The sequence below is a fragment of the Apodemus sylvaticus genome, chromosome 8, assembly GCF_947179515.1.
Source record: "Apodemus sylvaticus chromosome 8, mApoSyl1.1, whole genome shotgun sequence".
Lineage (NCBI taxonomy): Eukaryota > Metazoa > Chordata > Mammalia > Rodentia > Muridae > Apodemus > Apodemus sylvaticus.
Genome location: NC_067479.1, coordinates 112,234,974 through 112,262,713, shown reverse-complemented (window position 1 = coordinate 112,262,713; position 27,740 = coordinate 112,234,974). Strand labels below are relative to the sequence as shown.

The 27,740-nt window shown below is 40.5% G+C and overlaps 1 protein-coding gene across 1 annotated transcript in view; it reads right to left on the bottom strand.

Annotated features, from left to right (window-relative positions):
• Synpr (synaptoporin) overlaps positions 1 to 27,740 on the bottom strand; it is a 335,672-nt gene that overhangs the window by 62,605 nt on the left and 245,327 nt on the right. The window contains exon 4 of the mRNA XM_052190347.1: positions 12,909 to 13,107. Within this exon, the coding sequence (XP_052046307.1) occupies positions 12,909 to 13,107 (199 nt within the window). The remainder of the gene's footprint in view (positions 1 to 12,908; positions 13,108 to 27,740) is intronic.

The window sequence follows — 27,740 nt, the reverse complement described above, 5'->3', positions numbered from 1 at the left end:
GGAAGTAACTGCAGAAGTAGGAAATCATGCAACATGGGTTCAGGGAATGGTGACCATCATCTCCATTTCCTGAGGAATTAACGGGATAGTGGATGTTGGCTCTAAACAACAGTGGATAGCCATGGTATAAGAGGTTCTGGGTGCTGGTGTGAAGAATGGGTTCTTACTTTTGTCCATCAGAAAGGCACAATGTCATCAAAACAGCTATATTTGGGATGAAAGAATAAAATTCAGGAGGGTTCTCAATAAGGCCTTCAAAAATATTATAAGACAGGATATCCCTTTCCTCCCCACAGAGCCTATCTGCTTCAAGTTGCTCATAACTATAAACACTTTTAAGAAAGACAGAGTTTTATGAGATTTTTCAATGTGCTCCTAGTACCAAATACCTCTTCTAATCAGGAACACCAGACGCCTTTTCTAATGAGGAACAGCAATTCCATGGACTTTGGTCTTTTTCTATCTCAAATCAAGAATTTGTATGACTGAGAGAGGGAGACAAGAAAGGCCATGGGAAATAATTTAATTAGATGATTTTTGTAGAGGTTTTCCAAGGCCAACTGTAGCAGATAATGTTGAGAACCTTCCTTCTTTTATTGCTCCCTGGCCACCTTCTAGATGGCCACACTGGAACTAAAGGTAATAATATAGCCCAGATCAGATTATCACTTGTAAATTTTCAAAGGTATGTTTAGTTTTTCTAATTTTTAGTGAAAAGTTCTTTTAACAGTCTTGACCTTCACTTACTAAATCACGGTGAGAAATAATATGCCAAAGCCTTCAGAGTGCACAATGAGCCTCACACTGGGTCTTTAGTTTATGTGGCCCATTTGGGGGATTTCTCCCTGGTAATTGAAGCTCAACTTCAGCATACTCAAACATGGATCCAAGGCTACTTAGGAGAGAGAAAAAAAATCACTGTATAATGTTAAAAAAAATCATATTGTCTCAATACAATGGAACATCATGTAGCCACTGAAAGGGACAAAATTGCTAGCATTAATAATAAATATAAAGATACTTTTTTTTTGAGACAGGGTTTCTCTGTCCTGGAACCCACTCTGTAGACAGGCTGGCCTCAAACTCAGAAATCTGCCTGCCTCTGCCTCCTCCTAAGTGCTGAGATTAAAGGCATGTGCCAACACTGCCTGGCATAAACATACTTTAAAGTCATTCTACCTTACTGTCTTGATCATATGACAAAGTAAACTGTTGCTAAGCAACTACTAAGCTACTACTCACCTAACCGCTAAACTAGAAAATGTTTATCTTTCCAATAATATTTTTGACATATGTGGTATTACAACTTTTTAATTACAGACATGAGTTCTCTACTTCAAGATTATTTCATTTGGCAAGACAATCCCAAATCAAAGTAGCAATCATAACAGCAAATTCAGGACCTCACACATCTGGAGTTTAGGGTAGAGTCAAGATAGAGTCAAAGATGGCTGAACTCAGGAGCCCAGTTGCTTTTTTCATTTCTCCATCTCCAGAGTCAATAGAGCTTGGAAGGGAAGAGAACGCAACTGAACGGAAGACATGGATGTTTGGCTGAGGAGACAGTTTGACCACAGATTCAGGGGAGGATAATCTAATTGTAGGCATCTCTGGTCAAACCATCTCAGCAGCCAAATATCAGTGTCTTCCATTCGGTTGCTTTCTGTTCCCTTCCAAGCTCTATTGGCTCTATTCTTCCTCCACCACTTGATCCAGCAAGTGAACTTCCCTGTTCTCTCTTTCACATTGCCTCCAGGCTGGGAATGGTCATCATAAATCACAGTTGTTTTCTTAGATAGCCTGCCCATGTTTTGGTTATTAAAAGGCCAGCTCCTGCTGAGTGATGACAGTTTAGGTCACTCAAATATAATCCCCCATGTATGACTCATACAGCAGATACTCAGGAGTCTGTTAAATGTCCTTGTCTTTTCATGTTTCTGTTCCCGAGTCTACACAGATTGGAACACAGCACTGTGGTGAAGACTGTGCCTCTGAGTGAACATGCTACTTCATCTGTGTAACATTTGATGTGATGTCAGGTGATGACATTTGTGGTGGGCATAGTAGTAACTGTCTTTACGGTAGCTGGAGTGTTTAAGAAGATAGCGACCATTTTATCAACTCCTAGTCCATGAAAGTACCCAAAGAAACTTTAGTTCAAACAATTGCATTGAACTCTGGTTTTCTCTAGACTCAATTATAATTTTCCTAAGTTGTAGGGTCATTTCTAGTTTGTTAATAACCTGCATAACTTTATTCCCTAGGGGTGGCCACTCAAATGCCCAGCGTGCCTATTCGGCTACAACCCAAACAGATAGCTTCAGGCTTAACTGTGCATGCTTTGGGATGATATCTGAGTTGAACTGCAGTTTCAAAGATCTTTCAGAACAACATAGAGGGAAACTGAGATTTTCAAATCTTCCCTTGATAGGAGGTGAAACAAAAAGAAGCTTTGCCCTGGCTCCTCTCTCATTTGTTTCCATAGCTATATCACTCATAAGGCATTAAATAGCATTTACTTTTAGACACTTCCTACTTGCTCCTTCAGCCAATTTTAAAAGTGCATCCTTATATGGCTCCATGACTTTGGTTAGGGTTCTTCTAATAAGCAACAGAGATTGAGCTGAGAAAAAAGGCTAAAGGCTGCAAAAATACCAAACTCTGGATGGAATGCCCATTATTTGCACGTCTAATGAACTCTGGGTATTAGACAAGGCATTTCGGAACTTCTGGATGTCTCAGAGAAGTTGAAACTGTGAATATGTTTGTTATGGATTCAAAGCAACTCAAGAAATGGTAAGAGTAGCTTGCCATCCTCGCATGATTGGGTGAGGCAGAACTCAGCACCGGAAAGAGTAACAAGACTGTTGAGACGGCTTAGCCTATAAAGGTGCTTACTGTCAAGTTTGGTGACCTGAATTAGATCCCTGAAGCCCACAAGGTAAAAGGAGAGAACTGACTTCTCTCAGTAGTCCTTTGTCCTCTACAGGTGTGCCATGAAACATGGAGTGCACTCCCACATAAATATTTTATATTCTTTGAAATGTGATAGGAAGAGGGTGAGGGGCTAGGGCTAGTTTCCAGCTGGATGCCCTGATCAGAGTGTCCCAGTTTCTTCTTGCTACATCACTGCCTTCTTCACACTTCTTCACCGTTTTCAGATTTGCTAGCTATAATGGTATTCAAGCTCCTACTTAGGTGTATGGAGCTGTGTTCTGTTCTCTATCCTTAAAGAATAAAAATGAGTACCATGATTGTATGGAGAGCAGAAAGAAAGGTGACTGAGAAATGGAGGACAGAGTGGAACTCTATATTATTAAGTCTGGCTGCATTCATCTGTAGTGACAACAGCTTAAGCTGAATTCCCAGGCTCAAAGAATGAAAAATAATATGAAAGATATTTGATCATTGCAGCACAGTAAGAAATCCACTGCATTTCTCTAGTTAAGAAAGTAAATACTGCTCACTTATTCACTGCTTTTCAGTTGGTCCATCCAGTAAGACCTCAACACCAGCTACATGGAAAGCACACAATGGATGCCAGGGTGGATAATATAAGGTTGATGGAAATGATGTCTTTAATATGTCCATGCTGGATGCCTGCCATTGCTGCACTGGTTTATGTGTAATAACTGAGGTAACCTGACCAACAGTCTCATGTACTTTATCTATTAACCAGGTGTCAAATGGAAACCCCAAGTGCTTCTAAAACCTATTGGTGTCACATGGATGGCTCCCAACAGATGATTGCACTGGGCTTCTGACAGAGAAAGTTGGGACCTTGAGAATGAATTTTTAACTATCGCTTCTTACTGACTCCACATGACAGAAGTTTGAGCTAAGTCCAATAGGAATAAAGCTGGGAGGTCCTGCTTAGAAGCTGGACATTATTTAGATTTGAGATTTAGAGCTTACCCTAGGATCTGGGACCTAACAAAGTCTAAATATCCATGAATTTTACTCTTACTTTAAGTAAAATACTTTAAGTATTTTAAATGTATTTTGACAATTTCATGTATGTATATATGTTGATAATATTCACCCAATTACTTTCTCAAATTTTCTACTCAGTCAACCCCTTCTTCTTCCCAATAAGTTTCCTCCATATTTTCAACTTATTTTTGACCCACTGAGCTTTAAGTAGGGTTGCTTGCAGGAACATATGTGGAGATTTGCTCTCCACACATGCAGCATAGAGAACTTAATAGTGGCTACACAACTCAAGAACATAACTATGATCCAGACATGGTAGCACGTGCCTTTACTCCCAGCACTTGGGAGACAGAGGCAGGTGGATCTCTGTGAGTCTGAGGCTAGCCTAGACAACAATGAGAATTCCAGGAGAGCGTGGGCGGTTACACAGAGAAACCCAGTCTTGAGAGAAAAACAAAAGAAAGGACAAAAGAGAAAAGAGATAAGTTCAGTGAAAACAGGTCTGAGGTCAGACTTAAGTTGCCTCTTGAGTGAAGTTTGTCAGTGTCTTCAGCCACTGTCACTACATCTCAGTAAGAGGATGTAAAGTACTATCCTTACATAATATTATGAAAAGCGCCCAGTATAGTGGCAGGCATGAAGCAGGTGTCAAAGGCTGCTGCTTACTGCTGTAAACTTCATAGTAAAATCATGATGTCTCAAGGCCTGTCCTGGTGACATTTTGAGCTGGGTAACTCTTCACAGAAGTACATTGTGTTGGCTTACTACAGGACATTTGACTTGGGCATTATCCCAGATGTCTACCTACTATATCACCTTATTAGTGACAGAAGAAATGGGTCAAATCTTGCCAGTGTCTTATGGGACAGTTTCTCAGTTCAATTCAGCTTTTGAAACAACACACTAGAGAGGAGATGGTTTATAAAGGTGCAGGTGAGTTCCTCATTGTTCTGCATGTTCCAGGTCCAGTTTAAACTATCTGACGAAGTCTGCTTTCTGGCTCCAAGATGGTGCCATGTCTATTTATGTGCTGAAAGGCTATGTGTCTTCATATAGTGGAATGGCAGGCAAACAAGTGTAACACTACCTGAAGCCTTTTCTATGAGGGCTTTAATCCTGTTGATGAGGAAGAAACCTTCCTCATCAAAGACACCATTGCGCCTTTGAATTTTCACTCTACAAAAGGCATGTTTTACCAAGGTAATAGATGAAGTGGAGCCTTTAGAGTGGTGATTAGAATATGTGGATTCATGCCTTATTAAGTCATTCGTAAATAAAGTCTTCATATAATGTTTGGCACACTAAACTTCCCAATTCTCTAGTTCAAAATCACATTGTTCCTCCTCTTTGAAGGATGTAGTGACACAGTGCCATCTTGTAAGGATACAGTAGCATTTACCAGATGACGAGATATGCCACCATTTAGACCTTGGGCTTCCTAGCTCCATAATAAATCTGCTTTAACAACTACTTGTCTCAGACATTTTGGTATAGCATCACAAATGGACTATGATAGGGTAGGAGTGTCAGAAGCACACACTACCCTTCTCCTTCCTATGTGTTGGGCATCACTGATCAGAGGATGTAACTAGGAATACTTCAAAATTCAGTTTGCATTCAGTGAAAACAGGAAGCTTTCTCTCTCTCTCTCTCTCTCTCTCTCTCTCTCTCTCTCTCTCTCTCTGTCTGTCTGTCTGTCTCTCCAGAGCCCAAGTACCTCTCAAAGATCCCTTCTCTCAATACTTCTACCTTCCCAGCATGTGAATGCTGGAGACACCATTGCGAAGGCATGTTTTACCAAGGTAATAGATGAAGTGGAGCCTTTAAAGAGGTCTCTCTCTCTCTCTCTCTCTCTCTCTCTCTCTCTCTCTCTCACACACACACACACACACACACACACAATACCCCACTTTTAGTATGTGGCCAAATTCCCTAGCTTCTGACTTTCTGACTGGATGATGAGTTCTCTGGAAAAAGAGGAAGCAAATACAAAACAGATAAGGAGAAGACAGATACCATCCGTCAACCCTCTGCAGACATATTTCCAACAGTGGCTAAGGGCTATGTGCTCCAGAAGATGCCCACTAATCCTTTAAGCAGTCATTGACTTTATTAAGGCTCTTCCCTGTGTTTAACTTACTAATTACAGAAGCATGATACCAAACATAGTGGAAATTTATATCCATTTAAATTGTAGTTAAGAATTCACTAATCATTAAAAAGCTTAAAAAAACTGTAGATGTCAACTGTGATAAAGCATGTCTATAGTATGCTAGGGTCATTTTAAATAGATTAATTTGTTTGCCTTTATCTGTGCTATTCCTGTGGGGAAACTTCGTTCATGCAAGTTTTTATTTATTTATTTAATTATGTATTTTTATTTTCTATATTCTTTGTTAACATTCCAAATGATTTCCCCTTTCCCAGTTTCCCCCTCCCCATATGTCCCATAGTAGTATTACAATTAAAAGTTTACAATTAAAAGGAAAATTAGTTTTCCTTTAAAAGTGAATTCACCCTTTTTGTGTTGTCAACATTTCTTTACTCAAAGAGCAAGCAGATTGAAAGTACAACACATAGGCCGTATACACACATGCCTGACATGTGAGGCTTTGGACTCTGACAAAGATATCTATGATTAACAGGGAGCATATTCAGGAATTTCAAATTATCTTTTTCAAGAATCAATTATACTTTGTCTGGGCCAGAACATCAAAAACAATGTTCTCCATTTTATCTGTCAACTTCCAAATGCTCTTAAACTATCTTCAAAAGGATTCCATGCTACTGGATGTGTGGGCATACAGGTCAGCCTCTGTTTCAGGAAGCCACTCCCCTTTCTTTAGGGTACCAAAGCCTTGTTTTCATGCTTCATCAGGCCAACTGCTAGTAAGAGCTTCATAGTGAGTTTTGTTAATGTAACAAATGCTTCTAACTCATCCATCTATGCTGATTGGCCTATTTAGGATACTTAGTACTATTACAGTAAAAATCACTAAGATTTGAAGTAGAACTGACAAGACAAGAAAAAGACATGGAGAGGGAAATAAGAGCGAAGTGAAAAGAAAAAAGGGAAGGTTGGTATTGGGCAGGAGAGAAAGGGAGAGGGAAAAGGAAAGGTGGAGAGGAGGGAGGGAGGCAGGGAGGAAAGGAGAGAGGGAGGGAGGGAGAGAGAGAGACAGAGAGAGAGAAAGAGAGAGAGAGAGAGAGAGAGAGAGAGAGAGAGAGAGAGAACTCTTTCAGTTTCGATAGCTCAGATACTGAAATATACAAGTTCTACCCATGATCTCCACTAAGTCATGGTTTGACTAAACAGAAGCATGGAGTCTATGCTCCTCTCCTGTTGTCTTCCCTTGGCTATGGACTAAGCCTTGAAAATACGCAGTCATGACCTCCTGATCGTGCTAGAGTGCATTCCAAAGGAAAACTGTCACCTGTGCCCTCCAATGTCATTGTTATTATCTTAGACGCAGAAATGAGTCAAGCTGTACTTAAGGACTTGGGGCAGGGGAGGAAGTCTGGTGTAGAGGGAATGAACACAGTAGAATCATATTGAACAGTAGAATCAATTGAACAAAAGTCCAACTTCACTTTTTAGGACAATGTAATAGTTATGGGAACTATTAAAACTAATGTGTACAAGAATGTTAGAATCTGGTATTACCGACTTCTCATTACAGTGTGCCTCTCCCTATACAGAACCTGGAAGTCTTTACTCCTGTGTTCTTATAGCACCTGTGCAGAGACGTTAACAGGTTTTCCATCAAAAGTCAAAAGATGGGGCTTCAGTCTTAAACTTTGTAGTTTAACCATAACCATTAGAAGGTGGTTCTAGCCCTCACGGTGCACCTGTATTCTAGTAACAGCTTGGCTCCTAAGCTCCCAGACCAGCTTTCCAGTGTTTGTGGATAATTACACTGAGTCTGCAAAAGAGGGTTGACTCATTGTTCCACTTCTCTCTCAGGATTATTTTGTAGCTAAATGAGAACATATTAAAAATATTTGGGCAAAACATAAATGCAAGCCAGCAAAGCAGAATGTTCTACAGTGGGTAAACTCCACCAGTCTCATAACCCACCTCTTAACAAATCGGTCCCCTTTGTGGGGTTGGATAAGAGAGTTTAAATAATACATCTTTCATCTGTCCTTCCTCCTTCCCTCTCTTCCTCTCTCCCTCACCCACTCCCTTCTTTCTTTTCTCCCTCCCTTTCTCCCTTCCCACTTTAAGCTAAGCTCCTTCCAGCATTGCACTAGGCTTGCCGGGAATGTGGACCACTGCTTCCATTACTCATCCTTAGCACATTTTGTCAGTCGTGTGAGACAAGTCATTCTTTTAAACCAATTTCACATTGAGCAGAGAAAACCTAAATTCCTTCTGACATGGGATCTGAAGAGATCCAGAATACCATGCCATTCAATCCTGGGCAAAAGACTGGCTTAAAAGCCACACTCTATGAAACATGACAAACTATAACCAGATGCGACATTTCAATTCCACAATCATGTACCATTCAGGTGACTACTGCCTTGTGAGAGTGGCATGCATCCATCCAAACAGAAAGGCACTGTCTGTAGCACACACCGCAGCCAGTGCACTCCGATGGGTCAGTTTCCTTGCTACTGGATCACTCCGCTTTCTTAGCAATTAACTTCCTTCTGAAGATATTAAAATTTTCATTTCTACTTTAAAAAAAGACAGTTTTATCATTTCCCCAAGTAGAATAAAATAGTTTTAGGTAGCCATTGATATACGTGTTTCTGGTCTCTCTGAAACTGCTTCCATCTTGCTATCATTGACTTACAACACATCAACCTGACCATTCTGAAGCCTGCTTCCTCTCCGGTAATTGGCCACAGGGTATACCCCAAATGTTGTTTCCCATTGCTCAAGCATTAGAGATAGATAACAGGAACTTCATAAGGCCAAATAGACATTGGATAGTCAGAACAGCCTAGAAATCATCTACTTCCAAAGTAGCAGACATAGCAGCTTTGCTGGCGGCCACTCAGCCTCACATACTATAACTGCTAGAACTTTTGTAGAGTACTGTCAATTTGAGGATCTTACGTGATGGCTTGGATCCCTTGATTTCGGTTTAACTTCTATCCCCTGTCTGCTGCTGATGTGTCGAAAAGCTAACAACATTCCCAATCTTATCATTACTTATCTATGTGAATAAATATAAACTAAGGCTGTTGTGAACAATAAGCCAGCTCAATACATTCTGGAAGTTCATGGAGTATGAGTTATTGTAATTGTTAGGACTCATGTTCTTATCAGTAGTGCCATCCTTCTTCTCTCATTTACAATGTATGATGTCATATCCTAGAAGACTCTAAATCAAGATGAGAATTTGCTCATTTTCAGATGAGTATCTGATTTCTTAAAGCTAATGGAATCAGTTCTTGTTAGTATAGTACACAGAGTTCTTTGTATCATATTGCATGCCTGACAAGGGCCATTCCAAATAATATAAGTAAAAAAAAAAAAGCAAGTGTATGTTCTAAAAGCAACAAAATATGTGTGATGTGCAGTTTTAATTGCCAACTTGACATAGTCTAAGGATGAATTCTTGATGAAGTGTGTAAGAAGACTGGCCTTTGGTGCATCTATAGGAAGTTATTTTGGTTTTGATCATTTTAATGGAGATGGGATGAGTGTTCTCTGGGTTTGGTCTTCAACTGTAGAAGAGTAGAAGAAGTAGAGCACTACTTCTTCCCTCTCTGCTCTGTGGACATGATGCGGCTTAGCTGGTCAGAGTTCCAGCTGCCTTGGCTTCTCCACAGTGATGGACTAGAACTTGGCACTGTGAGCCAAACACTTTCTCCCTTAGACTAAGTTTGTCACAGCACTAGGAAACAAAATTACTACAAAAGGCAAAACAATAAAATTAAAGAATCAATGGTAAGGGGAGAGGCCTGCTACAGTCGTGACAAGTGGCCATCTTTCTGCATAAACAGGGCAGGGTAAAAATTAGGACAATTGTTAGACCCTCAGCAAATGCCTCTCTAGTAACAGTGGGCATCACCCAAGCCATCGAGGGTACATCTGCTTAAACTGGCTCCTTGTGAGCATCACCTGTGGCAAGATTGGAACCAAGAAGGTTTGCTCTTCACAGCCCTACCAACTGCAAGGTGTCTGCCTGTGGGATCCCTAGGACTCAGGCTCTTTTTAAAATACACTTTGATTATTGGGATTTCTTTTAATAATGCAGAAGTTTCGTATTGGGAGCTTTCTGCTTTCATTATTAGAATTATCTCTTCCTTGTACCCTTCCCTAGGATATAGTAGTAGTAGTAGTAATGATAATGATAATAATGATGATGATAATAATAATAATAATAATAAACCTGCTTTGTGTATTTCATAATTTCAAATCTCATTAGATCTTTGTTGATCAGAAAGACTATTTGAACATGGCTAGAACAGCATGACTCAACAAAATGATTTTATGTGAATAAAATAAGATTTTTTTGTAAAATAACAAATGGACCTTTTCCCAATTTATGAGTAAACCGGCAGTACAGACACCCTTTTTTAGGAATGACGGTGTTGCCTTGGCCCTTAGAATTCTAAGAGTGTCTTCTTTATCCAAAACAGGCAAACAAATAAACAAACAAATCCCCCCCCACCCCCGACCCTAGGGAAGCTTCTGCTTTGCCACCACTCTCTTCTGTACACATCACAGGAGAAGTGAAGTGACTCTGGTTCCATTTTGAGATGAGAGAAAAAGACACGAGCTCTGCTGTATCGCCCCTCCTCCCCCTCCTCCCCCTCCTCCCCCTCCTCCCCCCTCCTCCTCCTCACGTTGATACAGTACATGCTGCAGGTGTGAGGGTGCACTCTTCCTCCCAGGACTACAGAGCCCCAAACAGGCAGCCCTGCAGGCGCCTTTCACAAGTCATTCAGGTCTCCACAATCTATAGATCCGATTAAAGATTTATAACTCACTAAAAGAATTTCTGCACAACTCTCCACACCTGTGAACACTACTTGAAGGAATAGGATTTCTGGCATAGTCTCAGTGTGGGCCTTTGGAAGTATAATGATACTGTATCAATTTGAAATGATAGAATTAATACTTATTTGATTTTTTTTGTGAGTCATCAAAATAGAAACAAATTTCTTAAGAGTGGCGAATTTATTATTTATTCACTTTGAACTTAAATTTCTATTTTAATTTCTCAAGGAATTATAGCTTACTGTAATAGATTTCAAAGCATTTCGCTGATTACCATATTGTATTTCTTTACAACAAAAATGTATACATGGATTTTAAGTTACTTTTTAATTGTCCTTGGCCCCTAAGGGGCTTGGTTGACCATAAAATTATTACTAATGCACACTTGTCTAAAATAACACAATACTCTATACAGTTATTAGTAATTATTAATCTAAAAAGCTAAATTTTGTTGCAGATTTATGTCCCTGAGATTGATGACCTTTTATTTTTCTTCACTTAGCTTCTAAATACCTTCGGGTGTATTATACACCGTTGAGAAAAGTACTTGCACAAAAAGCACATGCAAAGAGATAGAGTTTGCTATAGCAATGTTGCTAATTTCTTGTTTCTGACATACAGACCTCAAATCTCATAGCAATCTATCATCAAAAACATTTTTTAATGATCTATCAACAGTCAAGTAGATTATGAATATTGATTTTATTGAGAGCAAGAAATCATATGTCACCTCATAGTCAAAGATTCACCCAGGCATTAGACCATTTTCTACTGTCAGTGCTGACAAGGTTAGTCACTCTCCACTTCCTCCAATGAATTGTAGCCTATAATGATGATGTGTGATAAGCTTTCCAGTGGCAAGAGAAGCTGCTGTCTTCTGTAAAATGGGAATATATAATTGCTATTATTTGGTTGTTCAATGTCTCCCAAAGGCCTGTGCATTAAATACTTAGTTCCCATGGTGGCTGTTTGAGGAGACAGTGGGAATGGCCCTATGAGTGGTCCTTTGAACACTGACAGAATGTGCCTTTTGAGGGGATTGTGGAATCTTGGGCTCCTCACTATTTTGCTTTCCGACCATAAGATGAGCAGTTTGCTCCTCACTATGGCTAGCTGGAACTCCTACCTGAAGCCTAAGAATGATAAGTCTATCCAATCATAAACTGTAATTCGAAAGCCACGAACCTCTGAGATTCTTTTCCCTGTGTAAGTTAATTATCTCAGATATTTTGTTATCAGAACAAAAAGGTCACTAACATAGTTATTAAAAGAAAAAACAAATAAGACATGTTTAGATGCAGGTCATTTCAGAAAAAATTGATTTTTAAATAAATGTACCTGTAAATTGTGAAATGAATTTGTTTTCCTCTCTCTATATATGTATGGTCATATTAGGACATGTAACGTGTAAGGCTCTATTGATTCCAACAATTAGAGTCATTGAACCATTGTGAAAGAGAAAGGAATGCTTGGTGGGGTGAGTAAGCGAGTGATGGGGAGAACTGGGGGAGTGGAGAGTATAGAGGGGAGGGGGAGAGAGAGAGAGAGAGAGAGAGAGAGAGAGAGAGAGAGAGAGAAGAGCACTTCAATTTAACTAGTTTGAAGCTCAGACTACGAAATAATAATGAAACAATAAATTTCAAAAAAAAAAAAAAAAGCACAAACCATGCTATCCAATTGCTACTGAAAATAATGGCGGCCTAACTCCATAATGCTGGAACTACAAGGCCACATCAGGCCTCACTGCTTTTTTCGGGGTCTCATGGGCTTCCCAACCATCGTTTGTTCTGTTTTCACAATGCTTTCTACCAGATCTTGTGCCACTTTCCCCTGCCAGGGTTCAGGAATCAGTAGGCATCGTGTTTTCTATTGGAGATCCAAAAGATCTGGATGATATCAACCATGATTGCCTTTCATACTCCAGCCTCACAGGCACAGGTGACTTCAAAGCCCTTCTGCACTAGCCAAAGAAGGTATAAGGGACAGAAATTGTTTCAAAAAGACAGCAACTTACAATGAGTGGACCCCGGTTGTTTTCACGGTACTTGTTCTGGAAGAAAATGTACACCACAGTGGCAGCCAGGGAGTAGAGAAAGGCGAACACAGCCACGGTGACAAAGAATTCTGCTGAGGATGAGGAGTCTCCAACCAGCGCCAGCTTCTGTTGTTCCTTTCCCTCACATGTGGGCACTTCAAAGGTCACCTGGTGCAGCCTGAAACCATCAGAGGCAAGAAGACAATTGATATGTTGTAGAAGTTGAAATGCCCCCTGTCACATCTGCTAGCACTCTCCACCATGAAGCACCCAGTGGAGACTTTGTTAGTCAACTTACAGGTTCTAGTTTTACCTATGGAAATAAATGCCTCAGAGGTAGTGATTCATCCTGCAGGGGGTGAGAAGGGGAGAGAGACTCTGAAATAAGCACAGCCTTCTGCTGAGACTTTAGGAAGTGGCCCAGCAAGCCTTGGGTCCCTTCTGTGTCTCCAGCCTTTCCTCAGTGTGGTAAGGTCTGTCCTCCTACTCCACACAGACTGCTTAACCTGCTGTAGATACACCAAGCAGGATATAATCCTTCCGTGAACCTTCCATGGACTTTTGTACCCAGCAGAGCTTGCCCCCTCAGGAGCCAATCACCACATCCTCCCTAAGGAACCTCCTGCTAACTACTCACTGTGGTTTCTTTCCTTCTGACATTTTATTGTACTTCTTTTTAAAAATATTTGAAATTATAATATAGTCACACTTCTTCCAACCATTTGAATCTCATGAAACTGCTTTATAGCACGTGTGGTGTTTGTTACTGGTGAAGCTATTTAGATAACACACTGGTTCAAGGCTTGTTTTTTCCTGTCTGTATTGCTTCCTCAGTAGTGACTACCAATCTCTGTGGTAGTGTGAGATTTGGTTTTCTCTTTTTTTTGTATACCCCAAAGCTGACTTTTATTAGGCATTTGGTATGTGAATAAGTGAATGAACAGTCTTTGTTCTGCCAGGTCCTAACTTGAACCCTTGAGAGTTTTAGATTATAAACTCTGCAAAGGGAACATCCAACACAGCATAGTAGTCCATTATAGAGACCAACGAAATGCGTAAGCCACACTGTCTGCACGATTACAGGAACCCAAGGAAGTCATAGAACACGCATATTTTAAGGGTGTGAGCTGGAATGAAGTGGGGACTGTAATTTGTTACAGAAACCAAGATTCTTCAGAAATGTGTTATGGCTTTGATGGGAAAGGTATCCAGACACTCAGGAGCCAAAGAAGGCAGTCAATGCACAACCCACCTCATCCAAGAGATTTATTGAAAGGAAAAACACAGGAGAGTGGCTGCCTCTCTTAGGCAAGAAGCAGCAGAGAACTGAGCGTGGCACAGGGTTTATATAGGGTTTCTTGAGGAAGTGGGGCAGAGCTTTGTGTTCTGGGATCTGAGGGATTATATGGCCTGATATTGTGGCAAGTTTAGGGACTGGAAGGATTTGATTTTTTTCTTGTAGGACAGGGCCTGGACAACTTCCTACCTTCAGGGGCTGGGAAGGCTGTTACAGCCATTAAAAAACAGCAGCTACTCAGTGGGGGCTGAATGCTGGAGCTCCTCAGGTAGGGGCCTGGCCACTTGTGTGCCTTGACCGGTTAGGAAGATTACTGAAGGAATATCTGCTCACTCAGGCTGAGTTGGCAATGCATCAGCAACAATGCAGATACTTGTAAATGGACATTAATGACATTTGTTAATGTCACCCGAGGCTCATTCGGGAAACTACCTGTAGAAGTAACAGTGTTTCTGCTTCCATTCCCAACTCCTATTTAAATTATTCTACTAAGCTAAATGTAAATAACTCCCTTAAAAGTGTCGACTGTATATTCATTCCACCAGTTTATACAGTAACACTAATCATGAAATAATACTAATAGCAACAGAGCTAGCATGATGAAACATTTCTGTTTTGAACGCGTTATTTAACTTAATGTCTTCAGCAAACTCTGTAATGTGGGCTCCTTTTTGCACTTCACCACTTACAGATAAAGAAATGCAAATTTAGAATGATCTCATAATTTGTCTTGAAACACCAAGCTAGTTTTTGTGAGCCAGGGTTTAAATTCATGTCTAACTTTAAAGTCTTTTAAAAATATCTATATCAACTTGTGTATGCTAGCTAATCAAGGCATCAAGCAGAATAATTGCTATCAGAATGAATACCAACGGCCACTGTCATTAAGATTTTCAGGAAACCCTCCCAGACCTACCAAAAGATTTAGAAGTGAAGTTGCATTTGTAGCAGGAGGAGGAAAATCATTAAGTTGCCCATTTCATAAAGACATACTCCTTTTAAAAATGATTTTTTTGTATATATTACTGTTCTGCTTGCATGTATGTCTGTGTGAGGGTGTCAGAATTACAGAGAGTTGTACGCTGCCATATGGGTGCTGGGAATTGAACCTGGGTCTTTTGGAAGAGAAGTCAGTGCTCTTTACTGGCTGAGCCATCTCTCCAGGACAAGGCATACTATTTTTATTTTAATTCTTAACTTAGGAAACAGCTTGCAAGGTCCACTTGATTTCATGGAAGGACTTTCCCCCTTAACAGACAGGTTAAGCTGTAATATGGCACAGGTATCAGGAATACTAGTTCTGGTGATCGGTCAGATTATCTATAATAACCTGCTCTGTGGGAATGTGGGGGAAATTAACTAGACTGAAATGGTAATTATAGTAATTCTGAAGCAGATGGCCTCATAGCATGATTTACCTTTTGTCCCTATCTTCAAACTGTCATTCATTGAACATGCTTTTGATAAGCAACTCTGTGTCACACAATGAGTGGATTCTGGACATGGGAAATGAGAAGGAATGGTTTCAGTGTTAGTGAGGAAGATGGGCTTCTCAGGGGAATCCTAGACTGTAGTGGGCATAGGGGAGTCAAGGGAAGTTTCTCTGTGGAATGTATCATTAGGCAGCAGTTTCAGAAATGACCAGAAATTCTCCAGATCAAAAACTAAGAAAGAAAAATGAGATCCTACTTCATGTCCGTGCAGATGGTTAATCTCCAAAAAGATTATAAAGACAGCAAATGATGACAAGATGTAGGGGAGGTGGCACTTTCATTCAACACTGGAGGAAACAGCCTGCAATGCCCACTTTTGAAAGCTGTGGCAGTTCTTTAATTGGGGAAATTGATACCAGAGGTTCCAGCAGCCCTACTCCTAAATATGTATGCAAGAGAAATTATAGCATATGTTCACCCAGAAACTAGCATAAGAATACTCATGCATCATTTTTTTTAATGGGAAAAATGGAAATAACCCAAATCTTCATAAATTGATAAATGGATAAAACATGGTATGGAATGGACTATTATTTGTCAATAAAAGTAATAAAATTCTTATCCTTGATATGCCATAGAGAAACCTTGAAAGCACTTTGGTGAATGAAAGAAATTATATGCAAAAAGTCAAATACTGTATGCTTTCATTTGTACAAAACATTCAGAATAAACAAATCCATGAAGCCAAATCTCAACTTTAGGTTTCACTGTAGTTGGCAGTGGGAGACTCTGGCATGGTAACTAAGTGTCTCAAGATTTCTTTGGGGTGGTGATAAAACAGTTCTGAAATAAATTGTTGTGATAGACACACACCATCCAACCACAGAGAGACTAATATGTTAACACCCTGTACACTTTAAATTGTGAATGGGGGCAGTGGCTCATCAGCCAACAACAGCACTTGCTGCTCTTGCAGAGGATTAAGGTTTGGTTCACAGCACCCACATAGCAGCTCACAAGCCTCAGTACTGCCAGCTCTAGGGCACACACTGACCTCTTCTGGTCTCCGAGGGCACCAGGGATGCCTGGTTATACAGACATCTGGTGCTATACAGACATATATGTAGTGGAAACACATAGATATAAAAAATAACATAAAGATAATAAAAATGGTGAATGCCGTGGGAAGTGAATTAAAATTTAAAAATGTTACAAAATAAAAATGAACATGTGTCAAGCCCTTGCATAAGTAAGAGCCCAACACACTGAGGGAATGCAATGTGGGTGGGAATGCAGTATAGATGGGAATGCAATGTGGGTGGGAATGCAGTATAAATGGGAATGCAATGTGGGTGGGAATGCAGTATAGATGGGAATGCAATGTGGGTGGGAAGGCAGTGTAGATGGGAATGCATTGTGGGTTGGGAAGGCAGTGTAGATGGGAATGCATTGTGGGTTGGGAATACAGTGTGAATGGAAATGCAGTTTTGGTGGGGAATGCAGTGTCCGTGTGAGTGCAGTATGTGTGTGAATGCAGTTTGGGTGTGAATGCAGTTCGGGTAGGAATGCAGTATGTGTGAATGTAGTATAGGTGGTGAATGCAGTGTGGTTGGGAATGTAGTATGGGTGGCAATGCAGTTTGGGTGGAGAATGCAGTGTGGGTAGAGAATGCAGTTTGGGTAGGGGAGTGCAGTGTGTGTGAGAATGCAGTGTGTGAACAAAGTGTATGATTGTGTGAAAGCAGTGTGTGGGGGAATGCAGTACGGGTGGGGATGCAATTTAGGTGGGGAATGCAGTGTGAGTGGGAATGGAATATGTGTGGGAATGCAATGTGAGTGGAGAATGCAGTGAGGGAGGGAAATGCAGTGTGGGTGGAGAATGCAGTGTGGGTGGAGAAAACTGTTAGATGGTGAGGAAAGGGATGGATAGTGCTTAGAGAGGAAGAAAGGTAACCAGAAACATCCACTGGGGTGGGGCTGGGGCTGTGAGAATCATGTTACAGAATAGATCTTGGCTTTAACTTGAACATTAGCAATATTTTCTTAGGATAAACAGTAAGTAAAACAAAACCAAACCACAACATACGCAAAATCCATGTTCCCTGATGCCACTGTTTGGATATATGCCAGGATATCCTCCAAGATCAGCATGTCTCTGACAAGTCAGTTCCTGCTACTCAAGTACAACAACTGGGGAATGTTAACAGAGCCCAGAACTTTGGAAGAAGGAGATGACAGAATCAACATTACTTTCTACACCTTCTGTTGAATAACTTTATTTCCATTGCTGATTCGTCAGGTTCATTTAACAGAATTGTTGGCTGTGCCCATCGGTATAAAGAAATAAAATCAAAATTTGAACTCTACTGTACCTATCAATGCCAATGGTAGATAGTGGAGTGTTTGGCTCTTCAGCTATGCACTGATATGAAATGAGGGGAAAGAGAAATGGAAGTGGAATTCTAGATGAGGACTTGATCTGAAGAAAGGAGTGAAGATAATTTATGAAGGATGATGTCAGCTAAGAGTTGTTAGAGAGCAGACTTCATCCATGCATTTTGGATGTTGCCTGATGATTGTTTGGCTAGGTTCTTTTATCAGTTTGACACAAACTAGAGTCATCTCGAAGGAGGAACCTCGGTTGAGAATATGCCTCTATCAGCTTGGCCTATAGGCAAGTCTGTACGTCAATCTCTTGATAAATGGTTGATGTGGGAAGGCTCAGCCTACTGGGAGTGGTGCAAACCTGGGACAGGCTGAGAAAGCCTTGGGAAGCAAGCTTGTAAACAAATGTCTGCCCATGGTTTTTATTCCAGTTCCTGCCACCAGGTTCCTGACTGAGTTACTTCCCTCAATTCCTGAATTGTAAGAAGTAAAGATGAAATAAAACTTTTCCTTTCCAAGTTGATTTTGATTTTGATCATGCTGCTTAATAATCACATTAATAAAACCTAACTAAGACAATGGTGTACATCACTGCACACATCTACACCCAATGCCACATGCACACACAGGCTCCTTTAAGCAACATGTATGTGTGTGTACATGCACATATGTATGTATGTATGTAAGTATGTATCTATACCTGCATCTCTCTGTGTATTGTTGCAGAAGAAGAGAGGTTATACTGAACATATATTTTGTAGCTGCAGTAATTTTATGCACAAACATCATTAATTTAGAAGTTAAACAAGAGACAAAAGCTGTTCGCTGGAGATAGAGCCTGCCTGCTGAGAATCTGGAAGCTGCCAGGTCTTCCTCTGATGTTGTGAAGGAGTGAGGAAGTAATTGCTGAGGTTGCAGGAGGCACCAAACTCAATTTCTTAATTTCAAATGTGTGGTTTTTCATTCTCTTCTTGGTTGACCCGACCCAATCAAGGGGTAATTGAATTCTGCTGGGTTTTACTGCATTTTGACTGTCAATAAAAGACTTCCATTTTTTTATTGGATTTTTTTATTTACATTTCAAATGTTTTCCCCTTTTCAGGTCTCCTCTTCAGAACCCCCCTATCCCATCCCCTTCTCCCTGCCTCTATGAGGTTGCTCCAGCACCCACCCACCCACCCACCTACCCACTCCCATTCTCCCATCCTGGCACTCCCCTACACTGTGGCATTGAACACCTTCAGGCCAAGGGCCACTCCTCTGCTACATATGTTGACAGCAACAAAAGACTTCCATTTTAGAGTAGTTTTTCCTAAAAAAAAAAATTACAGTACACCCAGGGAATCATTTAAAACTGAACATAATTCTCTCCAGTTAAAGGGTTCACTATGTGTGTGAAGTTTTGAGTCTTATTTAGAAGGACAGGAAGAATATTAAATAAAACTATCTCTTCTGTGTCGGGAAAAGGGCATGCTTCATTAATAATGGTGTTTGTGGGATGGGGACATGGCTCAGTGTATAAGGCTGTCGCCATGCAAATGTGAGGGCCACGGTTCAGAGCAACAACATTTAAACAAAATACTGGGCTCTGGGTCCAACTTCCTCAAAGTTGGGAAGATCTTTCCTCAAAAAGGGTGAACAGTAATGAAAGAAGACTTCTGACTTCAATCTTAGGCTGCCACTTGCATATGTACAAACTTATATATACCCGACACATGCAACCAACTTGTGCACCCCTGCATGTGGATATATATATATATATATATATATATATATATATATATGTATGCCTGTAACATGTATATACACATAAAATAACAGTATTTGTAATAATAATGAGTGACATTTTCCACATCCAGTATGCTTTATTCTGGACATGTACCTCACTTAGGTCTCTTAGCAATGCACTGTTATTTTTTAGCTTGTTTGGTTTTTGATTTTTGGTTTTTGTTTTTTTTTAAGATAGGGTTTCCTTGTATAACTCTGGCTGTCCTGGAACTCACTTTGTAGACCAGGCTAACCTCGAACTCTGAAATACTCCTGCCTCTGCCTTCCGGGTGCTGGCATTAAAGGCGTGTGCCACCACTGCCTGGCAGCAAAGCATTGTTCTGTTTTCTCTACTGTACAGATAGGGAAAACACGTCTTGGAGTATGTAGTAAGCTAGCAGTTCATGTGTCTCCTGAATGGCCCAGATGATTCTTAGATGCAGACAGATCAACAGGAGACCATTGAATAACATATGGCATGAAAGCATAAAGGAAACTTACATTTCAAGCTGAATGCTATGTTAAAATAAGCAAGGCAGCTGGCCCACACTGGTTCATCCAATGGCAAATGGCTCATCTAATAGAGGTTACATGGAGCAAGATTCTACAACACTATTCATTCTGCTACGGCACTAAAGTGTGTGCATTACATGATATATACCTAGCCATGGAAGCTGGAAATCTGCACTCCAATCAAAATAACATCACAAAAAGTTTCCCACTTCCCAAATCTTACTAGCATATATTGTGATCTGAAATCCTAAGAGACTGGTTCGGTATAGAACATGAGACACTGTGTCATGTCCAGCATGGGCCCAGCTCTAGGTAGCTATGAGCCATCATGGTTCTGTGGTAAAGCCTTTGAGTTCACTGAAGTGTGTTTCAGCTGGTTGGGCACAAACAGGTCCTGCCCATCCATGCTTGAGTATCTTAGTGGAAGACAGTGAAGTCATACTCCAAGGGCTGTGATACAGCCCAGGGCAAAGTGGAAGGTGGGAGTCAAGCTGCTATAACCAAGAGCCAGGGTGACAGGAGCTCAATGACAGATCACTGTTCATTGGCTTGCTTGACTCTTTACTACTTTCAATTCTTAAAATAGGGGCCCTGCTTTACTGTTTTTTGCTTGTTTGTTTTTGTTTTTTCTTTATCTTCCTAGCTTACAAGGTTCTGGTTTTAGAAGACTTTTTTCTTTCCTCTTGCCAGCCATATTTGTGTATGTGTGTGATGAGACATTTCTGTTGCATTTGCATACACATACTTCATCTTACTCAGCTAATATGATTCACTTCATAAGTCACAACCACCCCAAGGGAGTCACATAGCTCTTAGACATATTAAATCTCTATTCTTTCTCCCAAGCATGTCTCCCCTCACAGTATAGAGTTGAAGATCAGTCATTTGGGAAGATTAGTCAGAAATCTTCTTTATGGTAACATAAAAAAGAACCCAGACTCCCATCTTTGAGTTGGTTTCCCTTGTTCCAGAGTCTATTTCTAAGTTTTAAACCACTGCACTCCTCAACTCCCTTCATTCAGGGGGTGCAGGGACCACATGTACCAGTTATTAGAGGCACTAGGACAGAAAGTCAACAACTTCTAGGAAATGGGATGGAGATGGTCTAGAAAGTTGGGAAGAACACATCTCTCCCTGCCATCTTAGATGTTCTTATTGTGTCTGAAGCATTGCGTTTTGTCCTGCCATTTAGGAAGCTGCTACTGCTAGATGCCAATCTCCAGGGGACATTTACTGAGTCCAAAATATGCCAGGCACGGTGCCAGATACTTTATACATTACTTAATGTAAATCTGAAGCATTCATATAAACATTCATGTTGTCCCATAATCCCTTTAACTGACAAATGATGGTCTCATGAAAGTTTGGGGACTGTGGCCATCTCAAGCTGACTCTAAAGACAGAGATTGAAATGATGCTATTTTTCATGCTACTTACACCTCAAAAGACCTTATTTTAATGCTGTGATCAAAGTCTGAAGAAACTGCCTCTTTCTAAGAGTCCTTGGCTGGGATCTGTTTGGGGTGAAAATGGCAGTAGCGTACAGTCAAGTTTGAGCACAGACCTGGGAAATCTGCCCACTGTGAAAAGAACTGAAAATACTCTAGCAACTGCACTCACATAGCTTAAAGTAGAAGAATCTCTCCTGGACTCATAAGGGATACATATCAGGTATCTGAGTGCAAGATTCCCCCACTGGAAATCGACATGAGGACCAGTGTACCTTGGGAACTTCTAGGAAGAATAATTAATACCAGGCTGTCTGCATTGTCAAAGCAGGCAGAACATGAAGCAGCTCAGTACCAACACCCTTCTAGGAGAGTCACATGGTGAGGCTCCCACTGAGGTCAAAGACATGACATTGAGATGATGACCTCCAGCCAATCTGCTTGTCCTCAACAGCAAGTTCGGCCTCATCTTCCTGACATGGCTTAGGCAGACAGAATAGCATGTGATTTGATCCTAACCTTGTTTAAATCCAACGCAGTCTGATCCCCCAAGGTTTGTAACAACAGTATAAATTCAGTAGAAACTAGTTCTTCAAGGAGAAAGAGTAAAAGACAAAATGCTCCTCAACACAATAGGGATGCTTGTCCCTGATTCACTTATGCACAAAAACTGTGTTCCAGTTTATTGTCACTGTAGAAGGGACTTTCTGTTACTTTTTGTCCTCCCACGGGAAACTGAGCGAGATGTTGGAAAATGTAATCAAGGTTACTGCAAACAATACTCTTTTCTGCATGATTAATTGTATTCATATGTGTGAGGCTGGAAAACCACTGTCCCAGTCCCCAGCTCCCAGAACAGAGAGCCCATCTTTTCATCAAAAGATATTGTGTTGGTAACAAAAACACTATTTTACTGTACAACGTACATACACTAACACACACACACACACACATTCATGCATTTATGCACATGTACATTTATGCATTTGCATTGTTTAGAGAGAAATTTTAAAATCAAAACAGAAGTCTGCAGGTGATTAAAAAGAAATGGTTCTGCAGAGACAGGGACATGACCAGGAGTTGCACTGAGAATAGTAAAGCTACAAAAACCTTATATGACTCACAATGAGGCACCTCTGAACTCACCAGCTATGACTTATTCATTTTGATTTCTTCAAATAGAATCTGAGTAATAGAAAGTTCAGATGGCCTTTCTATTGCCAAAGTAAATAGATAATAAGGTTACCCATTTATCTGAAGTAAAATCCATCTTTTTGTTGGTCCTGTCTGATACTCTACCCAAGATGTAAGATGTGAGGAAAAAATAGTTCTGGAGGGGTTTAAAAATAATCTTGGATGTTCAGCTGAAAACTGAATATATTCTCATTTTTTTTGTTTGGTAAATAAAAATTTTGTGAGTAAATGATCCAAATGGTTTGACAAAAATGTATTTGTAACACTCAAAAATGCAATGCTGTAATGTGGGAGCATGCAGAGTCTGTCATCTGACATTTTATTTAAATCATGTAAAATTACTTGATTCTGTGAAAAGTGAAGATATGTTTAAAAAGTGAAGAAAAGTGATTCATTTCCAATGATTAGCCTTAAAAATTAAATACAAAGGGTCATTAACCTACCTTGTGTGTGTATGTACACATGTGTGCACATGTCTGTGGCTGAGTGTGTAGGCCACAGGTGAATCTTGGGTGTCATCCTCAGGAACACCATCTACCTTGTTTTGAGACAGGGTCTCTCACTTGCCTAGAACTTGCCATGTTGGCCAGGCTGGCCAGCCAGTGAGCCCCAGGGATTGGCCTGTCTCTGTTCTGCCCCCTCAGGAATCTGCCTGTCTCTGCCTAGTGCTAGAGTTACAAGTAAATGTCACCAAGCTCAGCTTTTCCACATGAGTTCTGGAGATTGATCACAGGTCTCATGCCAGTGCTGCAAGCACTTTACTAACTGAGCTATCTTAGCCTATATACTTTCATTACATAATTATATGACCAAAACATACCTTACTTTTAAAGAAAGATGTATCATATTTTTAAACAGCTATAAAGATATGTATAAATATGGTATATGGGTTATGATGTTATAAGGGAGCTACAGAGGCTACATAATGAAGATTATGTAACAATTCCCCAAATGGTTCGTTGGTGATTATTTTGAATATTTTTTACTAATTTCTCAGATTCATGCAATATAATTATTGATATATCAGATTGCCAGAAAGTTTCTAATTTCCCAAAATGCTTAAAACCTTTATCTTTTTGCTGACTCATGAACAATGGACAGAAGAACTATATTTTAAAGAGTTCACATTTGGCATATTTCATTGAAATCCTTCACTGTACCACTACTAACCTCATTTACTCTAATACTAGGGTTTACATGGGGACAAGATTCAAATACCAGTCTAGTCAGTGACATATTTCCAAAACACCAGTGCACTTCCAACCCTAAGGCACAGAGTGTTTGCTTCCATATTTTACCCATTGTAAAGTTATATTTTTGAAAATTTTCCATCAACTTGAAAGGCAATGTAAATAATATCTACTAGCTATCAGCTTATGACAAGTGCCATGTTTCTTTTGTTTGCTCATTTGCTCTTCTGCTTTGGAGCTGAGACTCAAACCCAAAGTACTATGTGCTCTAGTGCCAATCCCTCACCCAAAGCCCCCCTCTTCATCATTGAAGCCTCTGATGTTCTCAGAAGAAAGAGAAGTACCCGCCTCTCAATGTCTTTCCATCAGGCCCAGGTGTGTTGACAGGAACAGTGTAATTCATGACTACAGATGCTATTAATGTTTAATATGTAAAATATTGTAATTCTAAATTAAATGGTAAGCCTTATTTATGTAGTTGATTTTAAAAATCAAAATGCTTTTGGAAAGTTCCAAAGCCTAGGCATCCTCTAAACCATTGGCACATCTCACAACAAAAGTCTAAATTACTTTGCCTACCTCTTTGCTACAGTCACACCCAGTCACTCTTTTTCTTTTCCTAGAAAATAATACACTCAGTCTCCAAATGTCTGGTGCCCTCCAACTCCTTTCCATGTCCAGCTCTGTCTTTCTTTGGGTCTCAACTCAAATGTATCCCTATCTGGGAGCTCTCCTTTGATTACCCAGGCTAAAGAATACATCTCTGCCATGGCCACATTCCAGTACATCATCCAGCTTCATGACATTCACTGCCTTCTCCCTGTCTGAGTGCAGCTTACTGATGGTGAATGTGTTTTGCTTTTCTCTCACACTCGACTGAGAGCAGTACACAGGGTCATGGATCCTGTCTTCTACATCTTCATTACTGAGAATCTAGTCATTTAGGTTTGTAGTAAATAGTCAATAAACATTTGTTAAGAGAGAAAGGAAAGAAAGAAGGGAGGGAGAGAGTTCATTAAATTCTTAAAAGGTCTATTTGCTGGAAGTAAATTCTGTTCTTGTAGAAAGTAGGGCCTATGTGTTCTACCAAAAGGAAGCAGGACTTGGAGGTGAAGTGACTTGATCAGAGTCACACAGTGAAAGATGCACACTTTCCACTTCCTGCTATGGGTTCACTGGATCTCCTGCCACTACATTTCCCCTTTAGGAGAACTTCCTTGTGGTCCAGAGAGAAGACTCAAACATGTTAAGTAAAAGTGGAATTTCCTGCTCTAAGATGGTGACACTGCTGGAGAAGCTACTCAGGAACCTGCCCTCTAGACCTTCACAGTGAGGCGAGCCCAAGATGCCGCTGTCTCACTACCCTCATACTAGGCTAAAAGTTACAGATTTCATCATAAGCAATATGGAGATGATTTTTGCTCTCAGAGTCTTTGTTCTAAGGCAAGGAGGTACCTGAATGATCTATTCCAAAAGACAGCAGTCAAAGTTGGGATGGAGGCTTTATTGGGTGCAAGCCAGCCTAGGAGTCCCCCAGGATACCTTAATCTTAGTTGAAGTATAGAGCAAAGTTTAGTGTCAAGTATAAGAGCTCGAGGAACCGTTTTACTTGATGCTAAACTTTGCTCTATAATTCAACTAAATATCAGGTCCCCTGGGGGGACCTTAGGCTGGTTTAAGCCCTATAAAGTCTGCTCTGGGCATAAAGTAAAGTATGTGAAATCCATGTTAGGAAAGGGAGCCTGGGTTTCCATAGAAAATTTGTCATTGCTGATAACAATAACAGAGATGGCCAGTGGGTTTGTTACTGACTTCTGTGCTAGTCACTGTGCTCTGTGCCCTGAATGCTGCACTCTCTATACCCCTATGTCAGCCCTAGCATCCTCACAAGTGAATCCCTACAAATAATATTCAATCTGAACAGGCATCAGCTACAGAAATATTTATGGTTTTATCCCAGTTTCAGATGAAGTACTCTTTCCTCTCTCTGCTTGCTCTTAGCTCCTTGTGCCTACCTTCTGCTACTTTTCAGACCTTCCTTTCTTGTTATCGCAAATGCTTTCTTGACAGGGCAATTGTTTTTACAGGATGCTGCTGGATATATTACATGGCTCAAAACAATTCCTTTTTGAAAGTATCTTTAGCTTTACATTTCTATGTATAGATTGCATAAGATCCTAAATCTTGAGAAAGAAATTTCTCATGTAGCCGATCTGTGCCAACATTTATATCCTAGATCCTGAGCCAAGAACCATGAACCAAAGTGGCTCAGGAGAGTAAGTATGAAGAGAAGAACTATAAAAGAATGATTCTACTGAGCAAGATCCAATAACCAGTAGATATGGCACCTTTATCCAAAGAAAATTAATCCAAAGTTAAGATTTCCATACAAAATCCACATAAGCACTCTAGAGTTTTCTAGAGCTTTCCAAGATTTCCAGCATGGGACCCTTGGCCTACTCAGATCAGTAGGAAGACCACACAGAGCAGCAATGGCCAGCAGACTGCAAGTCTGGATCTTTGGTTGCTCGAGTTTCCTGAAACACTATGTTAAGAGAGTATAGGGAAGAGAACTGAAATCGGTGGTGGATAGGGTGCTGGGAGTGGGGGTACATCTGTGGAATGAGCTAAAAACCTAGGACAATGGAAAATCTAAGGAATCTATGGGGTGACCCTAAATAAGATCCCTAGCAATGGTGGGGATATGGAAACTGATAGGGCCATCAACTGTGGCCAGAAAAAAATTACCGTTTGTCTACAAGATGTGCAGGGATAAAGATGTTGCTGAAATTGAGGCAAACCAATGACTAGCTCAGCTTGAGACCCATGCCATGAGAGAGCCCACGCCTGACACTGTTAATGATATTCTGCTATACTTGTAGGCCGATTAGCCTAACTGTGCTCTGAGAGGGTTCACCCAGCAGTTGATGGAAACAGAAGCAGAGGCCACCAGCCAAACATAAAGAGCATCTTTATGTTGATAGGGAAACCTATGGAAGAGAGGTGGGAAGGATTGAAAGAGCCAGAGAGTTCAAGGACACCACAAGAAAACCTACCGATCAACTGATCAGGGTCCATAAGGACCCACAGAGACTCAACTGCCAACCAGAGAGCATGCATGGGATAGACCCAGGTTCTCTGCACACATGTAACGGTTGTGCAGCCCACTCTGCAAGTGGGACTCACAACAGCAGGAGCAGGGGCTGTATCTGACCCTGTTGTCTGCCTTTGGATTCCTATACTCAAATTAGGCTGTCTTGCCTAGCCATAATAGATGTGTGTAGTCCTACTGCTACTTGATATGTCAAGGCTGGTTGATATCCATGGGACAACTCCCCTTTTCTGAGGACAAAGTGAAGAAGGAGGATGATCCAGAGAAGGTAGGGTGAGCTGGAGGAACTAGGGGGTGAGGGTGAGTGGAAGATGCAATCAGAATATAAAGTAATATAAATATTAATTTGGGAGGGAAAAAAGAAATGCCTACCTTCCTTGTATAGTTCTTCCATGTATGATTAATTAGGTTTTTTATGAGGACTTGGAGAAAACATATGTTTCTTTATTTGTGTCAAGACTGATTTCAAGAAC